The following is a 20,442-nucleotide window of genomic DNA, read 5'->3' as shown; positions in this document are numbered from 1 at the left end:
CTTCATTTGGTTACCAAGATATCACATACTTATAGGCCCCAACTCTTTGCCTAGATCTTCTTTTTTTCAGCCTAAAAATGGTAGACCACTTTAATATGGGCTACTGTCAAGCTTACCACTGCCATTTCTCTTCTTTCTAAGTGATGCCATATACCCTTGGTATTTTAAGTCCCAAATCTTTACCAATGACTTCCATGTCTACAGATATCCCTCCTCTGACTGGCCGGTTCTTCATAGCACAGTTCTGTATAGGGAACATCAGTGAGAACTTTGTTGAGGAAGGCTATTGGTGCCATTTTAGTAATGTAAGGGCTGCCCTTGGGTCTCTGGTCAATCTCTGGCAATATAATAATTCAAGTTTCATTATTATTAAATCAAGGGCTCAGAAACATGTGATTTTTTTTTTTTGGCCAGTCATGGGGCTTGAACTCAGCGCCTGAGCACTGACCTTGGACTTTTCTCAAGGCTAGAGCTCTACCACGTGAGCCACAGCACCACTTCCAGCCCTTTTCTATGAATGTGGTACCGAGGAATCAAACCTGGGTCTTCATGCATGCTAGGCAAGCACTCTACCTCTAGACCAAACTCCCGGCCCCACACATGATGTTTTTGATGTTACAACTACATTTGTTTTGGGTTGCCTATGTAAGGCAATAATAAGTTTTGTGTATGTTCTGACTGCTCTACTGCCTACAGGTTCCATCTTTCTCCTTCCCTTCTAGCTGCCTTATTTCTTGATACTCAACAATGTTGAAAATAGGGAAACTAATAACTCTATAATAGCTTCTGTATGTTCTATATGTTCCTTGAAATCAACAAGAAAGGATTCAGTTTAGTGAGGATACTGTAAAATAGTCAACCAAGTTTTGCATGCAAAGAAAAAGTTCTGGAAGGAAATGAAAAGTGCTACCGTAGTGAGCACATGAAATGATAGGAACATTAAGTAGTCCTGTGGCTGATATAGAGAGAGTGCTAGTGTTACAAGATTCTCTTAAGCTAAAGTTTAATCCTAAGCAAAGTCCTAACCTATTCAATTATATAAGGCCTAAAAGAGGAGAAGAAGCTGTCAAAGACAAATTCTGAAGCCAACCAAGGCTGATTTACATGAGCTAGAAGGAAAGAAGCTGTCTCTACACCAGTGCAAGGTGACCAGCAAAGACTGGTGTAGAAGATGTAGCTAATAGGTTACACAAAAAAAGAATTTTCAAAGCAGATAAAGCAGCCCCATGTTGGAGGAAGATACCACCTAGGACTTCTCACAGCTCAAGAGATGTCAGTGCTTTGCTTCACAGTGAAGACAGGAAAAGTGTCTTCTTAAGCGTCAGATGTAGCTGGGAACTCCAAGTTGAAGGCAATGCTCAAAAGTCTATGGCGCTTATGAATTATATGAAATCTACTTTGCATGTGCTCTGTAACTGGAATAACAAAGCCTGGATGACAGCACATCTGCTTACAATATGGTTCACTGAATATTTTAAGCCCACTATTGAGACCTACTGCTCAGAAAGAAAGAAAAAAAACAGATTCCTTTCAAAATATTATGGCTCACTGACAATGCCTGCCCTCATCTGAGAGCTCTGATAGAGATGTACGAGACGAATGCTATATTCGTGCCTGTTCAGCTCACAGGACATCTATTCTGTAGTCCATGGATCAAGAAGCACAGTTTATTTTAAGTCTTGCTATTTAAGAAATACCATTCATAAGGCTCTAGCTGAGTTTGGAAGACACTGACTCAAATCCTCACAGAGGCTAAAGAGGTCAAGAGTTCAGTAGGAGAGGTAACTATGGCTGTGGTGTAGAGACCAGGTGAGCTAGCATAGCTGGAAGACCAGCCCAAGTTATTGAAATCGCATGACAAAACTTGAGTAGAAAAATTAAAAAAAAACATGAATAGAGTACGAGTGGCTTCTCATGATGAGCAGTGATTTCTTTTCTTTCATTCTTTCTTTTTTCTTTGGGGGGGGGGAATCATGAGGCTTGAACTTGGCCTGGACGCTGTCCTTGAACTCTTCTACTCAAGGCTACCACCCTACCCTTGAGCCAAGCCCCACTTCCCATTTTCTAGAGGTTAACTGGAAATAAGAGTCTCAGATCCTTTTGTGCCCGGGCTGGCTTTGAACCTTGATCCTCAGATTTCAGTCTCCTGAGTAGCTTGTATTACAGGCATGAGCTACCGTGCCCAGTGATTTCTTAAGATGGAATCTGCTCCCGGTTGGGAAGGTACTGTGTGATATTACAGAAACCGAGTGGATATGGTAGTGGTAAGGTTTTTAGAAGAAGGGCTAGTATCACAAGTTCTACCATGATAATACAAGAAGACTTATATGGGGGCAATGAAGAAACGAATGTAGCCACCCCAAGCTTTAGTAGCCACCACCCTTATCAGGCAGCAGCCATCAGCATCAAGCAATATCCTATACCCAGTAAGATCACAACTTGCTAAAGACTCAGAGGACTCTAACATCTGGAGCAATAATGTGTTCTTAAACTAACATTTGTACACTGCTTGTTTTTTCTCTTCTTACCTCCCTTTTTTTTCATTTTTTGCCCCAGCAAGCCAAAATTTAATTTGGCAAGAAGGGTGTGCCATTTGCCAAAAATTTGACAAGAAAAAACAGAGGAGGCATTCTGCTCGGGAATAAATATTCCTGATACAGTAGATTAGTTGAGCTCAGGTTCACAATCTGCTCATGACTGGCTAGTTTGAATAGGGTAAACTGTATTTACCTAAGGTGACTTTGAAATAAGACTAACAGTTCATAAGCACATTGCTCTCTTAGACATATGGTATTGTATAAGCAGCATACCACTATGGTTTGTACATGGTCTGAGAGTATCTCCAAAGGCTCATGTGGAAGAAGTCCTCAAAGGCATGACCTAGTGGAAGATAATGTGGTCATCACTTTGACAAATGGACAGTCCTGCAGGAATGAATAGGTTCCCTTGAGAATGGGTTACCATTAAGAATATTTGAGACTGCCCCTTTCCCAGACACTTGCATCCTTCCCTGTCATGTGACCTCCTCTATGTATACTACTGTTCTGGTGATGCCATCTACTATTAGGCCCTTATCAGAGCTCACCAGAAGCCAGAGCCATGCCCTTGGACCTCTAGACTGGTGAGCTTAAACAACTTATGTTTCTTACAGAGTATCTATATGTGGATATTTTGTTATAGAAACAGAAAAATAGCACAAGACAATTCAATTCTAATTTACTTACTTAATTTTTTTAGATCCATTATAGGGCTTGAACTCAGGGCCTGGGCATTGTCCCTGAGCTCAAGGATACACTTTACCACTTTGAGCCACAGCACCACTTCTGGTTTTCTGGTGGTTAACTGCACATAAAAATCTCATGAACTTTCCTGCCTGGATTGGCTTTGAACTGCAATCCTGAGATCTCAGCCTGCTGATTAGGTAATATTATAGGTATGAACCACTAGCACCAGGCAAATTTAATTTTTACATGCACTGAGAAACCAAGAAAATTCAGCAACTTATTTTATTGAAATACACGCTTTAATTCTGGGGTAAAAATGTAAATATCTCTGTTTGATGTCCATATATCTTTAGCACAAACTTGTATCACAAATTCTAATAATCTATTTAATTGTCTACTCAACTCTACCATTAATAGGTCTTAGAATAATCCGAATAATCTCAACTTGAATCCTACCTATATCCCATATTATTTTTCCTATGAAACTGTCATTCTCTACCTTCTGAAATGAAAAATAATCTAGAATTCATTTTTGATTCTATCCTGTCTACAAACTTCCAGTACCACCTCCAAAATCAAGCCAGATGGGTCACTTCACCATCACTCCAGATGAATTTGAGTCTCCCTGCTTCTACACTGACAGGTACACTGGCTAATCATGACACTGTGGCCAGAGTGAACATCTAAGTCAGAATAGAAGGAGGGAGTTTGCAGGACCTGCGACCTGTGAAGATATTGACTTGTACCTTGGGAAATTAAAGAGGAACTGATGAGTTTACTTTCTTAGAACTTCCTTGAACAGGCATACTTTTTGAAACTGGTTTAATTTTGCTTCAGAGTCAAATAAAACTGTAGAAAAATTATCTTTCTTGCATGCCAAAATGTAAGCTTCATGAAGACAGTGACTTTGTTTTATATAACCTTGTATGTCAATAGCTAAAATAATGTTTTATGATGAAATTGTACTGATCATCTATGTGACAAAGATGACCATCCAATTTGACTCTACCTCCTGTATGTACAAGAGGAAGCAGGATCTTACTTATATTTGAACACATAACTATATTTTAAACATAGTTCTACCCTAAACTGATTGCCTGCTACAGCAATTCAAGCTAATTTTTGCACCTGGAACAAAAAATTAAAGAGCAAGGTGAGTTCACAAAAGCTGTATGTGAGATGCCTTGTTATATTTTATTTGGGCTTTTAAATGAAATAAGCAACTTGAACAAAATGGAAGCAAACTGACTTGCAAATAAAGAAAGTAAGTATCTATGCATGTTCAAAAGAAAGGTAAAATATTTACTTAAATATTCAGAAACATTTATATACAAAAGGTATTTATATACATCATTTACTAGTGCTACAATTTTGATTCAATATAAGTGGATGTGACATTTCCAAATTACAAGTTAAAATTCAGTATAACCAAGGAAAAACTATGCAGTACACAATGATCTCTTCCTGTCTATTAGCGCATATTAAATAGTATATGGTAAGAAATAACATTATGTCATTTTCACACATCATATAATATACTTTGGTCAGTTTCTTTTTAACTCCTTTTAGTTATATGTGACAACTTCTTTTCAGAGCTTTCATAGCACAAGCTAGAAATATGCTAGAGATCTAATTATAGGACTTATTCTAAGAAATTAGACTCTTAGGTGAACTTCATAATTCTGAAAAAGTTATTCATAAATTACTCAAAATCCATTCCAAAAAAAGAGAAATGAACAAGAAATGAGACAATGCTTTTTCTTATATTTTTGTATATGTTCTTATTTTTGTACAATTTATTAGCATACATTAGGTGCACAAGAGATTTCATTGTGCCATTTTCAAACATGCCCACAGTGTATGCTGATCAAATTCTTGTGCTCTCTCTCTCTCTCTCTCTCTCTCACACACACACACACACACCATTCCCACTTCTAAAACAAATTCAACAGATTTCATTATGCTATTTTCACACATGCAAATAAACTATTTTGGCTGTATTTATCCTTATTCACATTCAACTCCCTCCTCTTGATATCCTCCCCCTGAAAAGAGCCTGATTTATTTACTTTTAGGTTAACCAAGACAATATAAATGGCAGCTTCCCTTGTCACTTCATCTCTTGACTGTCTATGGGCAGATGGATCATTAAATACCTGATGCATAGATCAAAGCAAGAATAATTTTCACTAGTAGGAAAAAAATTCATAAACATAAGACCTATAAGGTAGAAATGAAAAAAAACCCCAAATATATTAAGAACAATGTAACTACTATTAGAGGTAAATATAATTTGATTTTAGGTATATGAAATTCATGTTCTTTCAAAGATATATCTGGACATTCAAACACTACTAAGTTTGTAGCAAATTCTACTAGAAAGGAATTTAAAGTTAGTCTTTGTCATTGACTTTGTATTCTTAAAATAAATTAAATGTTCAATTTTAGTTAATTTTTCCTCTTACTAGTAATATAATTCCTATTTTAATAAGATATGAATGAAAGTAATGATTTCGTTTTACACACACACACACACACACACACACTCCCATATCTCTGATATAGTAAATGCTTACTGCAGAAGTAAATTTTCTCTAAATCATATAGTATATTTTCACTTAAGGAAAATCTGAAACTAATCTACACCTTCAAAAAAATATGAGCTTTTAAACGATCCTTAGGAACCCACAGGAAATAATAAAAAACATAACATTACTAATCTACCCATTTGAAAATTATAGTAACTCAAGTTTGCTTCATTTCTGACCAGCTAGTAAACAACATAGTGTTGCTTCATTCTTGTGTAAGTGTGGTTTTGTTATCTCTCTGAGCTAAGATTTGAACTGACATATATCAAATCATTCACTTGGATTTATGAACTTAGTTATGTACATTACAAAACTACTGGATTTTAAGAATATATGTTTTAAAAGCTTCTACCTCAAAAACTATGCTTAAATTTTGACACATTCAATTGGTCATACACATAAAGAACTAGAAAAACTGTAATAGTGACAAAAAACCAAGTTACTAAACTGTGACAAGGTGTATTTCTCTAAGTGTTGAATCTAAATCTAGTTCCATAGCTATTAATATCCAAATTTTAATATTTAGGATATCAGAAATAGTGAACACTAGGTGTCAGTGTAAGAAATGGAAAAATATTTGTAAAAACCTGTTGTTTCCAGTCAGGTGTATAACAAAAAATCAAAAGCAGCTGTGACCACATTTACTTATAATTGCATAATTCAGTTAATAAGCCAATCTTTGTTTCAAGCAAAGGTTCCTGTTCCAAAACCATCAAGAGCTTAAAATCAGATTAAGCTACAAGTCTTTTGTGATCTGAGCAGTACAATATACAATTTTGTTCTTACTTCCAAGAACATAAATTTTTGAACAAAATTTTACCTTTAAGAACACATATTTCAAACAATGGTGTGGAACTACTGTGCTGCATGATTAAAGTTTAAGTTTCAACATAATATCGCTGGACGAAATAAAAACAAACAAAAAAATACAGGGACTTGTGCTCTCATTCTAATTGTTGATTCGTGGCTGGCATGTTACCATTTGAACCACACCTCCAGTCATGCATTTTGATGGTTAATTGGAGATGGAATCTCAAAGACTTTCTGTCCCACCTGGCTTCTAACCTTTGATTTGTCAGATCTCAGCTTCCTTCCTAGAGAAGATTACAGGTATAAGCCATGAGAACCCAGCTACATGCATTATCTTATATGTCTATGAGGTAGGTAAACTCCAATACATTAATCAGAGAGATTAAGGAATATAATTAAACACTAGATTAAAAGGCTAATATTTCCTTCTGCTATATGTTATGTAAGTATAAATTTGATGAGTAAAATGATAGTTTTCATAACTGCTATTATTTCCTTATGTTATAAAACAAAGAAAATGGCGTAGATATAGTTATTCTGCAAGAATGTTCCATTCACATTGTTGTAAAACAATCCCTGGATTACTTTATTTGGTTTTCTCTAAACATTTTTTCTTAAAGTAGTAGGGGTTGGTAATATATGTCTCTAAGAAACGCTCTCATGAAGACCAATTTGTAAGGAAATATCTTGAAAGATAGCAATTTTTACCAGTGTTTCTCATCAGAGTCACCAGTGATGTGTTTTGGGGTACTGTCCCAGGATTATGAAGTAAAGCTTGGGAGCTGCTTAAGCCCAGCAAGTGGTTCTGATGTGAACTCTGAGCTGACAGCCATTGATAAATATTATGGGAGCAATGATAAAACAATAGCATAATCAATACCTTATTCATCACACCTAGTTCTAAATTACTTTAGTGATTTTTAATAGTCAAGAACATTAAAAATGTCAAACATGCACTAACATGCATGAACATTTGTATCCTGTCTGCCTAGCTGACAGTTTTCAGGAAGTTAACATTGTGACTTTTTCTTTTTCAAATACTCGCAATTTGATAGTGCAGTCTTCATTACAAACTACCAGTCCAAATTAGCGTTTTCTAATCTGGATTTTGTTTATAGTGATTCTCGAATCTAGACTTTGTTAAGGTTCTAAAGGCTCTATATGACAGAAATCAGATCAACAAGGTGGGGTAAAAATCATACTGCACAGAACAAAAAGGAAATAATTTTAGTGTGGGAAAATTCTCTATCATGATTGTACTGGTAGTTATAACAATATCCCATTGTCAAAACTAATTATAGACTCAAACTGGTGAATATTGTTTCATGGAAATTATCTGTTAATAAATCCTACCAAAAATCCCAATATAAATAAAAATGTCTTTTGAACACAATAGGTTTCAATCCAAACGAAAGCAGGATGCAGAGAAAGTAAATCACATTATATTGTTTATATGTTTATTTGGTTATTAGAAATAGGATAGGAAAGGGGGGAAAACAAGATGAGGGGCGGGGGTGAGGGGAGGGAAATGCGGACCAAAACATGAGAAAGGGTATCAATGTTTGTGAAGTAATGCACTTTTTATCTGGTGAATATAATGTAACTTCTATTAATTACAATAAAAATATATGAGAAAAAAAGAAATCACAAAATTATATTGTATATTATAATTATATTAATCTTACCAGATTAACTAATTGAGTGTGTACAACATCTTCTACCAAAACAGCTGTTTCATGAAGAGGCCTCCTAGCATCACCCAAAGAAAACCTGCAAAAACAAAGATAAAATTATGATTTCCAACCCCTTTCTAAGCCTATCAAGGATTACAAATTTGTCTTAAAAATATCTTTAGTGCCCAGCCCGAGTACTAAAGAACCTGAGACTCTTATCTCCAATTAATCACTAAATAAATAGAAGTGGGGCTGTAGCTCAAGGACAGTGGCCAGGCCCAGAGTTCAAGCCCCATGACCGAAAACAACATATCTTCTCAATTCTCATTTAACTGGATATGCAGAGAATCTTTTCCTAGGAAAGAACACTTGAGGTATATAATAACGTGTTAAAATATCATTTGAGCCCATATCACAGTATAGGAAACAAAAGTCAGACAAGATGATTCAATACTATGGGATGAAAGCACTGGACTCCCAAATCACTCTTTAGGCAGGTAACTTAGAACTTGGACAGAACTGAATAATATTCAAGGTAGGGGAAAAGAACGTGGGGATTTTAAGCAAAACAAGGATCAGTTTGAAGAACTAACTACAAAATCGAGAGGCCAAGTATCAATAATGATCAGTCCCTCTGAGCATTCAGCCATTTCACAGAATGAATTTCACCAACCAAGGCCTTAGATGGAAGAGAAGGAAGAGGAATGGAAAAGAGAATCCCTAAGAATTGTTAGCAATAAAATCACTTCCACCCCTCCCCCTTTTTTTTGGTCAGTCTTGGGGCTTAAACTTGGGGCCTGGGCGCTGTCCCTGAGTTCTTCATTAACTCAAAGCTAGTGCTCTACCACGCTGAACCACATCCCTACTTCTGGTTTTCTGGTGGTTAATTGGAGATAAGAATTTCACAAATTTTCATGTCTGGGCTGGCTTTGAATCTCGATCCTCAGATCTCAGCCTCCTGAGTAGCTAGGATTACAGGTGTGAGCCACCGGTGCTCAGCTTTGTTCATGCTCTCAGAATTGTTGCCACCAATAGAAAAATAAATAAATAGATAAGATAGATACATAGAGCACCAAATTACACTGATTTATAGTGACAGTTCTGTCAGGTACAAGGCAGCATCCTACATGGAACATATTTAAACAAAGACCTGAGAATATTCCAAAGATAAATGCATATTAACTATGTGATTCATAATTTTAAAAACTAAAAAGTACCAAAACTACCAAACTGGTCAGCCATATATGAAAAAAACACCAAAAAGAAATACAAGTGACAAACTTTAAAATTAATAGGGAGTGAGGGGAGAAGAGGAGCCTGACACCAGTTGCTGATGACTGTAAGTCTTTTCACTTAACAGGTGGAGATCCAGAAAATCTCTGTTTAAGGCCAGTCCAGGCAAAAAAATCTATGAGACTCCATTTGAAAACCACCAAAATGCTGGGCTTGTAGCATGGCTTAATTGGTATAGCACCAACCAAAAGAACAAACAAGCAAATTGAATGTGAGGTCCTAAGTTCATTCTTATTGGTAAAATTTTTAAAAAGGGTAAAAACTTAATGGATTTGAGAGCAGATTAGACTGAACTAAAAACAAAAAATAGTGTTCTAAAACAGAGTCCTAAGGAAATTACCCATTAACATGGTACGGATAACAAGAGAATGCTATGATAAATGTTATGCCAAAAAGAGATACTGGTGGAGAAATGGCTAATTTTTAGAAATATGTAAATGACCAATCCAAGAAAGACTAGAAAACTCAATTAGTTATGAATTTAAAAAAAAAACTGAATTAGCAATGGGTCCACAGTAGTGGAACCAAGCAGCCACTTGGGTACTTTCTATTTATACATTTTCTTCTTTAATGAGTATATTGTCTTAAGAATTTACCGATTTGAGCCTCTGAAGTTGAGGAGTTCATGTAAGTCAGTGGATGAGAAGTAGATTCTCAACTGACATTTCATTGTAGTTACTGCTCCCGCTCTGAGGAAATATTTGCACCCAAATATTTCACACGGCCTTTATCCAACTAAAGTAGTTTAGGTAAGCTGCTGGGCATCCCAGCCATTACCAATATGGAAAGGGATTCTGTTATGATAAAAAATATTCTCCTGGTCTTAGTAATCACTTTGCCTTTTCCTGGTGCTGGAACTAGGAAGTAACATCTCCCATTCCATGATGTCCTTCAACAAGGAAAAGGAAAGGACTAGGCTATGATGATTTTTAAAGATCCCTTTTTAGATACTTGATTTTGGCTCTTGAAAACAACTGTCATCCTTAGATCATAAAAGAGTATCTTCAGGGGCCAGGAGTTTGGCCTAGTGGTAGAGTGCTTGCGTGGCATGCACGAACACCTGGGTTCAATTCCTCAGTACCACATACGTAGAAAAAAAGCTGGAAGAGGTGCTACGGTTCAAGTGGTAGAGCTCTAGCCTTGAGAAAAGTCCAAGGGCAGTGATCAGGCCCTGAGTTCAACCCCCACAACTGTCAAAAAAAAAAAGTGTCTTCAAAAGATATTATATATGAAAATTAAATCTTACAAACTAAATTGGGTAACAAGCATGGTTAATAAAAAAGAAATAACCTTTAAAAATACAAGGAATGGGAAAAGGCAATGTAAAATGCTTGGTTTTAAATTTTTAAGTCCTGACTGAAAACATAAAAGGACTTGAGATGAGTTTGGTAATAACTGAAAGAAAGCGCTTAACAGTCACCAAGCACGAAGGCCACAAGCAGATATGGTGATGAAAAGTTGAAGATCACACATGAGGGAAAGGGCAAAAGGGCTTCTGTACTGTATCTTTCTTGGATACTGAGCTGCTTCCAATACTCACCACTGGCTACAAATGCTGATGTGGTTAATTTATTCTGGATGCTGTGGTCAAGTAATTGCTGTGGTCTTGGGAGTTAGCTACTTTTTTTTTTTTTTTAAATTAACTGGCTTCTTGGATGTTTCCTCCCTCAGGTAACTGACATTGCTTTGGAACAGACACCAGGTGACTAGGACGTGGTGCAAGGCGGCTCTGGGTGACTAGTCTCTAAAAGAGAGTTCCCTTCAAAACACTTCACCTCATTAGACTTTCATAGGTTAAGTATTACCCTCAGGAATTTCTCCTAACTGAAATTAAAGTGAGTGAGCAGGCTTCAGCCAGAGCATACATGAAATTGGCTCATCTGGCACTAGATAGCCCATGCAGACATCATTTCATTTGTGTCATTTCTTAACCCATCTTTATTGAGAATGATTTACCCACAGTCCAAAGGAGATAGGAAAGAAGGCAAACACAGGGTCAAAAACATAGGGCAATTGTCCTTACTCTTTTTTTTTTTTTTGGTCAGTTGTGGGGCTTGAGCTCAGGGCCGAAGCACTATCCTTGGACTATTCTCAAGGCTAGCTCTACTACTTGAGCCACAGCACTACTTCCAGCCTTTTTCTATGTATGTGGTACCGAGGAATCAAACCTAGGCCTTTGCGCATGCTAGGCAAGCATTCTACCATTAGGCCAAACTCCTGGCCCTATGTTTACTCTTTAATTTTTACATCTCTACAAGCTTTCATGTCATTTTTTTCCTTTTTTCCTTCTGTGATCATTTTTTCTCACTGATTTCCTCATTACTTCACATCTATTTCTCCCTTTTCCTTATCATAGTATGTAGTTCTACATAATTTTAATGATGTTTTGAGATAATTTTTAAACTTTATCCTAATTCATGAATATACAGATGGTATACAAAAGTATAATAAAATTATTTCTGATGTAACATAATATTGATGTAAAAACCAAGCTATATTAACATATGTGTGTTAAACATAATAAGCAATAAAATAAAAGGTAACAATATTTTAAAAAGACACCTACATAAATTATCAGTAGGTATTAATGAGTCAATTGATATTTGCTGAATTTATGGTATATGTCTGGCATTGTTTGAGTTACTTAGAATATAACAATGAACAATAAAGACAAAAAATGAGTACAGTTTACATTTAAAGGGGTATCAATGTTTAAGAAGTAATGTACCTACTACCTGACAAATGTAACTGTCACCCCTCTTTATATCACCCAGACAATAAAATACAACTGGGGGGAAAAAGATAAACTATGCATAAAAGATGGTACTCTAAAAGAGGTTATGTATAACAGAATCAGGAAACAGTAAGTATGGAATAGGAGACAGTTGGAATATCCAGAGGGATATTACACACTTTCTGATGCATGAAAAAAAAAACTTTTAAGCATGAATTACTTACATATATAGATACATGTATATGTATCAATTAACAAAATTTGTATAAACCAACAGTCATCTATTGAAAACTCATCCATTATTGGTTTATAAAACGAGCAGGGTATCTACATGAATTTTGTCTCACAAGTCACAGGTCAATTGCTAACCAACAGAAAAATTGAAAGACTAGTACAATGAACATCTATGAATCTGTCACATAAAATTCTATTTGCTCTCTCTAAAAATAAACTTTATATCCATATCAATGTCCCTTAAATCAACACATATAACTATTACATGTTTTACAGGTGCCAAGTGCCATTATGCAAATTATAAATCCTATAATGCACTATCACTATGTCTACGACTCTGCCTCTTGATACCATCTTCCTACATTAAGTAAAATTTTATCTCTTTTTTAATTTCCAAAAAGAGGGCTCAGCTCTTCTGTCCCCCAAATCAGATGTAATATCAAATTACATGATAGGGCTTAAAATTATGAAAAAGTTTGCATTTAAAAGTTTTGTTGTTGGAAGGGGTACTGCGGCTCAAGTGGTAGAACACTAACCTTGAGATGAAGAATTCAATCCCTGTGACTGACAAATTAACAAAGAAGGAGGTTCACGCCTGTAACCCTAGCTACTCAGAGGCTGAGATCTGAGGATCACGGTTCAGAGCCAGCCCGGGTACAAAAAGACCTGAGACTCTTGTTTCCAATTAACCTCTAGAAAAGGAGAAGTGGGGCTTGGCTCAAGGGTAGGGCTGTAGCCTTGGGCTGAAGAGCTCAGGGACAGCACCCTTGGCTGAGTTCAAGCCCCATGACCCACAAAAAAGGAGGAGAGGAAGAAAGAAGAAAGAAGAAAGGAGAAGGAGGAAAAAAAGGAGAAGGAGGAGGAAGAGGAGGAAGAGGAGGAAGAGGAGGAAGAGGAGGAAGAGGAGGAAGAGGAAGAGGAGGAAGAAAAGTTCTGTTGTGTTTGTTATAGAATATCTTTTAAAATAGCTTTATTGTGACATTGCTTACACATCCCCAAATCCAAGTGAAGTATAATTTAGTGATTTTTAGTAATTTTACTAAGTCATATACTATCAGTACCATCCAGTTTTAGATCTTTTTCATCATTCAAAATAATGTGTTATAACTATTTATTGGTACTTTCCATTCTTTTTAAAAATACTAAATTTTATTGTAAAGGTGACGCATAGAGGGGTTACAGCTACATAAATCATGTAATGAGTAGATTTCCTTTTGAAAATTGTCATCCCAACTCTATTTTTATTCCCAGTTCCAACAACCAATAATCAACTTGAAGAAAACATGCATTTCCTTTCAATGTTAAAGAAGCCCCATTTCTTATCATTTATGTCTCAATGTAAATGTCATTAAACTTCTCCAACTTTTAATTTTTGATGAATCTGAGTGGTTCAGTATTTGCATGCTTATGTATTCAGGCCTTATTCAACTGTACATGTGAATATAAAAGTACTCAAGCTTCTAAAAAATAACAAAAGAAATAAAAACTTGACCCAAAATGCTGAACAAGTCATAAGCCAAAATCTTTGGCAAAATGATACTCTTAATTTAACAGCTCTACTAATCACCACTTTTATGAACTAGAAAGAGATGAACTTTCTATGAGGACAACATGAGAGATGACGCTGAGTCCACTATACCACTATTCAGGGGGTAAATTAATCTAACATGACCTGTGAACTCATGCAAGCATCTAATAATCATAGGTCCCAGAAGTTGTCTTGAGACTAAAGCTAAGTTCAAAGGTGTAATGAGTAAAATCTTCCTACTCAGTATTTTTTTGAAATGAAGCAAACTCATGCCAAAATTATGATGTAATTATGCTCCGTCTAAATAGCATTCTAGAAAAACCACCTGGCAATAATTAATACCACCACTATACATAATCTCTCCTAACAACACAGTTGTATTTTCAGGGAAAACGGTTACCGCCTCATATTATAATTCTGAGTAAATGAAGCTGTAAATTAAAAAATATGGAAAACAGTACCAAGTCATTATACTACCAATTTAGAGAGTTGAAAATTGTGCAAATATTTGTGACTGCCAATAGGAAAATACATAATATATTCCAGTTGTACTACATAATACAGTTCATTTGCTCCTTCAGAAAGGGCTTTCATTTGAACCAGGAAGTATACAAGCCAATTGTCTTTACAAAATATGTAAACTAAACAACAATCAGTCACTTTTGTTCTAGGAAAATGAAGAAAACATTTATCCTTAGTCTCAACAATATTACATTTTCAGTTTGTTTGACCAAGCACAAATAGCAAAGTGATGACATGAGAAAGATGTTAGAATATAATTATATGTGGCAGTTCTATTGAAAATAAACATGCAGCACACATTGAATGATCTTTTAGGCTTACTTAAGATTATATTCCACAATTTAAAGTTTTAACATGCATAAATAAGAGCTTTTTATACATGTTTATAAACACTACCATTGAAACTCTATATCTTTAAATGATACCAAAATATTTGGTATCCAGAGCTTATAATGATATGAGGCAATAAAATGTAATGAAAATATTAATACAAGCCTATTGTCATCCCTGGATATCTGAAGGTACTAACTACATGCCCTCCATAGATACCTCTGAAGATGCCAAAGGCCTCTATATAATTGGTGCAGTATTTACACATAACTTATGCAATTCCAGATTACTTTCTATAACTATAAACACCATATAATAATTGTTATAGTGCACTGTTGATGAAATGACAACAAGAAACAAACTTGCTATTGAATTCAAATGTTAAAACTATGGATGTGGAGAACAAACTTTAGTCTATGTCTCTACCAAGCACCAGGATTCATGTAGTTGTCATCATAGGCACTGGTACTGTGGTAGCAAATATTAATACTTGATATTGTTAAGAGATACTGCACAGAATCATACATATATGTCTATCCTATATATGTATGAGGTATATGTATATATAAATATATGTGCATATATACAGTGGTGGTAGATATATAGAGACATATACTTACATAAATTTAATTTAGTTACATATTAAGATGTATTTAATTCTTCTATGCAAATTTAATTCAGTTAAAATTTACTGGACCTCAAAGAAGACCAAAGGCTAGAAAATGCACATACAAGTACCCCATCGTTGCACACACACACATACATATATATGAATATATATGAATAAATATGTCTGCAATCTGGCTTCTGGTTCTAGCTCTCACTTTGACTATTCATCTTTTGTTCATTAAATACTAAGATAGATGGTCACACAACGATTTCACATCTTCTCATGTGTTGGTTGTTTTCTCATTTAGCAAATGTCCTAAAGAATTTATTTTGAAGGACAGCACTTGCTTACAAATTATCTCTTAATTATTGACTGTAATTGTGATACTATTCTGGGCATTATTATACTAACTACCCTAATTTTAGTCCTTTTAATTTAACTATTCTTATTGTCAACTATTTTAAGAAGTAGAGCAAATTCTGATGGTCTTATGACCTGGAATTCAAGAAGTTTCTCCTGTTTACAGGATTTTTCACCCCTTCTACCAACTTTTTTATTTTTTTGTGGGTCATGGGGCTTGAATTCTCCCTGGGCATTGTCCCTGGGCATTGTCCCTGAGCTCTTCAGCTCAAGGTAACCCCCTAATCCTTGAGCCAAGCCCCGCATCCCGTTTTCTAGAGGTTAGCTAGAGATAAGAGTCTCAGGTCCTTTTGTGCCCAGGCTGGCTTTGAACCTTGATTCTCAGATCTCAGCCTCTTGAGTAGCAAGGATTACAGGCGGGAACCACTGTGCCTGGCTTTCAAATATTTTTTTGATTTTTTAATTTTTCTGTATAGAGGGCTTACTGTTATATTCGCCAGATAGAAGGTGCATTACTTCTCACACATTGATACCCTTTCTCATGTTTTTGTCCCCATTTCTCCTAATCATCTTGTTTTCCCCTTCCCTTTCCTATTTCAAAAAACAAATAAACATATATACAATATGCCAGGTAACAAAGTCAGATTCTGTAACAATATGGGAACAACATGGGTTACAGATTCTGTAACCAAAGGGAAACAAAAGAGAAAAGAAATAACATAGTACACTAAGAACGACAATCATACAATATAAAGCTCTTGTTTCCATATCCATATTTTTTTAAACCATGAAATTATGTTTAGGTGATTGTCCATGTATATCATAGCTGGATGACTCAACATTTAACATTTTCAAACTAATTTGTTTAAAATATATTAGTTGATTGTTCACTAAATTCATAGAGCTCAGTACTCCAGTACTGGGTTTTGAACTCAGGGACTCTCACTTGTTGGGCCTGTTTGCTCAGCTAGTGCTCTATCACTTGAGAAACACCAATAATCTCCTCTTTTCTTTTTCTAGTTGTTTTGCAAGTAGAATCTCAAGCAAAGGCTTTTCTCTTCAGGATACCCTCAAACCATGGTCCTGTGTAGTGGCTAAGGTTATGGAGATGAATCACTGGTGAATGGCTCCCAGAGCTCATTTCTACGTATAGATTCATCCCTTAAATTCCTTCATAAAGAAAGCAAACTGAATGAGAGGCTAGGAAAATAAAGAGGAAGAAAATATTTTCTATGTCCATAAACTTCAAAGTAAATCTTTTATTACACTTTCACTATCTCATCTTTATTGTGCTATTACAATATAATAGCCTACAGACATTAAATGAAATGGGGATAATACAAGAATAGCACATAACAGAAAAATATTGGTTTAACTTGGTATAACTACCTCAGTTTTCTTAGAATCATACATTCTTCATATAGTTTAAGACTAAACTTGAAAGTATAGTTTATACTCTAAAAAATAATGATTTAAGAATAATGATGTAACACCATTAGTATAAGAAAAAAAGATTTTATAAAATACTGATGTTTACAATGTCTGTTTTTAACTTGTTTTCTATGAAAACAGGACAGTGTCAGTCATCATAAATTTTATTTTGTAACTAAATTTTAATTACTTAAGCAAACTTAAAACTTAAGGATAAGTTACCACATAATTAAAGCAAAGAGAGAATAGAAGGTTGTTCCTATCCTTATAAAAAAACGTGCTATTTTTATTTTCAATAACAAGGAAACAAAATTAGAGTATTGTTGAAGAAGTTATTTCAGATGATATTTTAAAATTAAACAAGGGTAGGTATTTCATGAGTATTTTCTAAATTTGAATCACATTGAAAACTATGCTCACAGACCCAGTTAAAATAATCATGTCTAAATTGTTACAGGCTCTCCCTTTGGGTTGAAAGGTAGACCGTTAAGTGAAACTGAAAGGTAGAAATTTTAGATTCTACATAGTCTATTTTTGGCTTTAACACTAACACATCTGACAACCTGGGATAAACTTCTTTACATTAGCTAAACATTGTAAGTGCCCTATTAGCTAACGGAGGTCAGATCCAAAAGTTGATATATCCATATGTAACACTAACTACACTTAGACTTGCTTTCTATATTGGGTTTCCTGACTAAAAATATCCACCACATACATAGATACACATCTTATATATAAACTTAATTCAATGAAACAATATTCACTGGACCTCAAAGAGGAACAAGTGCTAGAAACTGCACATACCAGCACCCCAAGTCACTGAGATCTCCAGAGGGTATAGCACTGGGCCAATAAACAGACAACTACACAAATACTATTCTTATTTTCAGCTAAATGTCAACCATCATTATTATAATACAAAGCTAAAATTCTTTAAATATAAATCTTAAATTGTATAATTATACATTTAAAATATAATTTTTAAATTGTACTGTTAAAGTATAAACTATAAACTTTGCCTTTTTATTTTTCTTTTCCTGTGGGTCAGCCTGTACACTGTCCCTGAGCTCTTCAGCTCAAGGCTACTGCCCTACCCTTGAGCCAAGCCCCACTTCCCGTTTTCTAGAGGTTAATTGAAGATAAGAGGCTGAGGTCCCTTTGTGCCCTGGCTGGCTTTGAACCTTGATCCTCAGATCTCAGCCTCCTGAGTAGCTAGGATTACAGGCGTGAGCCACCTTGATTGGCAACTTTGCCCTTTTTTATGGGCAAAGTCAACTAAGGTTAGGAAAAAGTGACTGCTATGATCTACCCATCAGTAAATATTCTTTGGAAAAAGTCAGACAATGAATATCCCACCTTTGTGTGCCATAAGGTCTTGGCTGCCACTTAACATCAAAATAGTCAATGAATATCCATAAAGGCATAAATGGATGAGGCTATATTCTAGTACAACTTCACTAATGGTTAGTGAAATCTGAATTTTACCAATTACATAGCACTTAATTCTTCCTTCGCTTTCTTCTGCAAGAATTTAAAAATGTGAAAAATATTCTTATTTACACAAGAAGAATAAATATAAGCAGCTAAGGAGACTTGGCCCTAAAGCCAAATTGCCAACCATTAAAATAATCAAACACCAATACTGAGTAATATATTAGAGTGACTTATAGATACTGACAGTAATTACTAGTGTTAATATTTAGAGAGACAAAGAAAAAATGTATTAAGATATGTCTTTACACTTCACAATGAAGTTTCGTATTAATATATAAACAAACAAGATTATACCCTCTCTTACACAAGTGCTCTTCCTTATTTATATTAGAAAAGACTTGCAATTTTTTACTAAAGTGTTTGCTAATGATTTATATGGTGGCAAAAAGTCTTTTGTTGGTTGGTCCTGGGGCTTGAACTCTGGGCCTGGGTGCTGTCCCTGAGCTCTTCAGCTCAAGGCTACACCCTACCGTTTGAGCCACAGTGTCACTTCTGGATTTCTGGTGGTTAATTGGAGATAAGATTCTCACAGACCTTAGTGCTTGGGCTGGCTTTGAACCAAGATCCTCAGATGTCAGCCTCCTGAGTAGCAAGGATTGCAGGCGTCAGCCACCTCGCCTGGCTCAAAAACTCACTTTATTTTGGGAAAGAAGAGCACTAGAAACATTGTCTTAGGTCAAGATCACACACCAAATATAAAGTCAGACAGTAATATCAAGGTTACCACAGAGTTAACTTGACTATTTTTTTTTAAATGCTATTTTATCCAAGAAATGGAAACAAGAGGTTTCTTATACACAATCGAATTTTATGCTGTCATCAGAAAGAAAGACATCACCCCATTAGTAAGGAAATGGAAAAACTTGGAAAAAATCATATTAAGTGAAATAAGCCAGACCCAAAGGAACATAGGCTCAATGGTTTCCCTCATTTGTAATAATTAGTACAAACCTTGGACTCTCTTAGCAGAGGATTACAATAGCTCAAAACCTAGATACCAAGGCCATATAAGATGAGGCCAAATGAAAGGACCTCCAGGATATAGAAACAAGAGCCATATAATGTGTGATTGTTGTTCTTAATATACATGTTATTTCTCATCTCTTTGGTTGTTCCTTGGTTATTCTCATATTGCTGCAGTATCTTACCTTGTTATCTGGTATATTGTATATAGGAGTATTTGTTTATTTGAAATAGGAAAGGGAAGGGAAGGGGGGAGAACAAGATGAAGGGAGGGGATGGGGGAGAGAAATGGGGACAAAAACATGAGAAGGGGTACCAACTTGTGTGATGTAATGAACCTTCTTCTATCTGGTGAATATAACTGTAACACTTCTATTAATTACAGTAAAAAAAGAAAAAATGCTATAGCTGTTAAACTCCTCATTTTGTTTTCCCTTCTCAAGCTTCAAATTTATACAAACATTTTGGCATCTTTTCTAATCCTTCCCAAAGTATTAATTTTATACTGTGTAATATTAAAACAAAGTGGCAGATCTGAAACCAAGTCTTCATTAATACTCCCCAAATTGGATTCCTTTTGGTAATAAATACTTATCTGGAGATATGGATTCCAATGATTTAAAAGTTTAGATTTCTTCCACAAAG

General features: G+C 35.3%; 1 protein-coding gene across 2 annotated transcripts in view; it reads right to left on the bottom strand.

Annotated features, from left to right (window-relative positions):
- The window catches only part of Supt3h (SPT3 homolog, SAGA and STAGA complex component), a 251,889-nt gene that overhangs the window by 124,897 nt on the left and 106,550 nt on the right, over positions 1-20,442 (bottom strand). For both annotated transcript variants that reach the window (XM_090355553.1, XM_090355552.1), the window contains exon 3: positions 8,308-8,392. In XM_090355553.1, the coding sequence (XP_090211679.1) occupies positions 8,308-8,392 (85 nt within the window). The remainder of the gene's footprint in view (positions 1-8,307; positions 8,393-20,442) is intronic.

The sequence above is a fragment of the Megascapheus bottae genome, chromosome 22, assembly GCF_031878675.1.
Source record: "Megascapheus bottae isolate mThoBot1 chromosome 22, mThoBot2.hap1, whole genome shotgun sequence".
NCBI classification, from domain to species: Eukaryota; Metazoa; Chordata; class Mammalia; order Rodentia; family Geomyidae; genus Megascapheus; species Megascapheus bottae.
The sequence above is the reverse complement of the archived record's forward strand: the minus strand, read 5'-3'. Positions and strand labels throughout refer to the sequence as shown.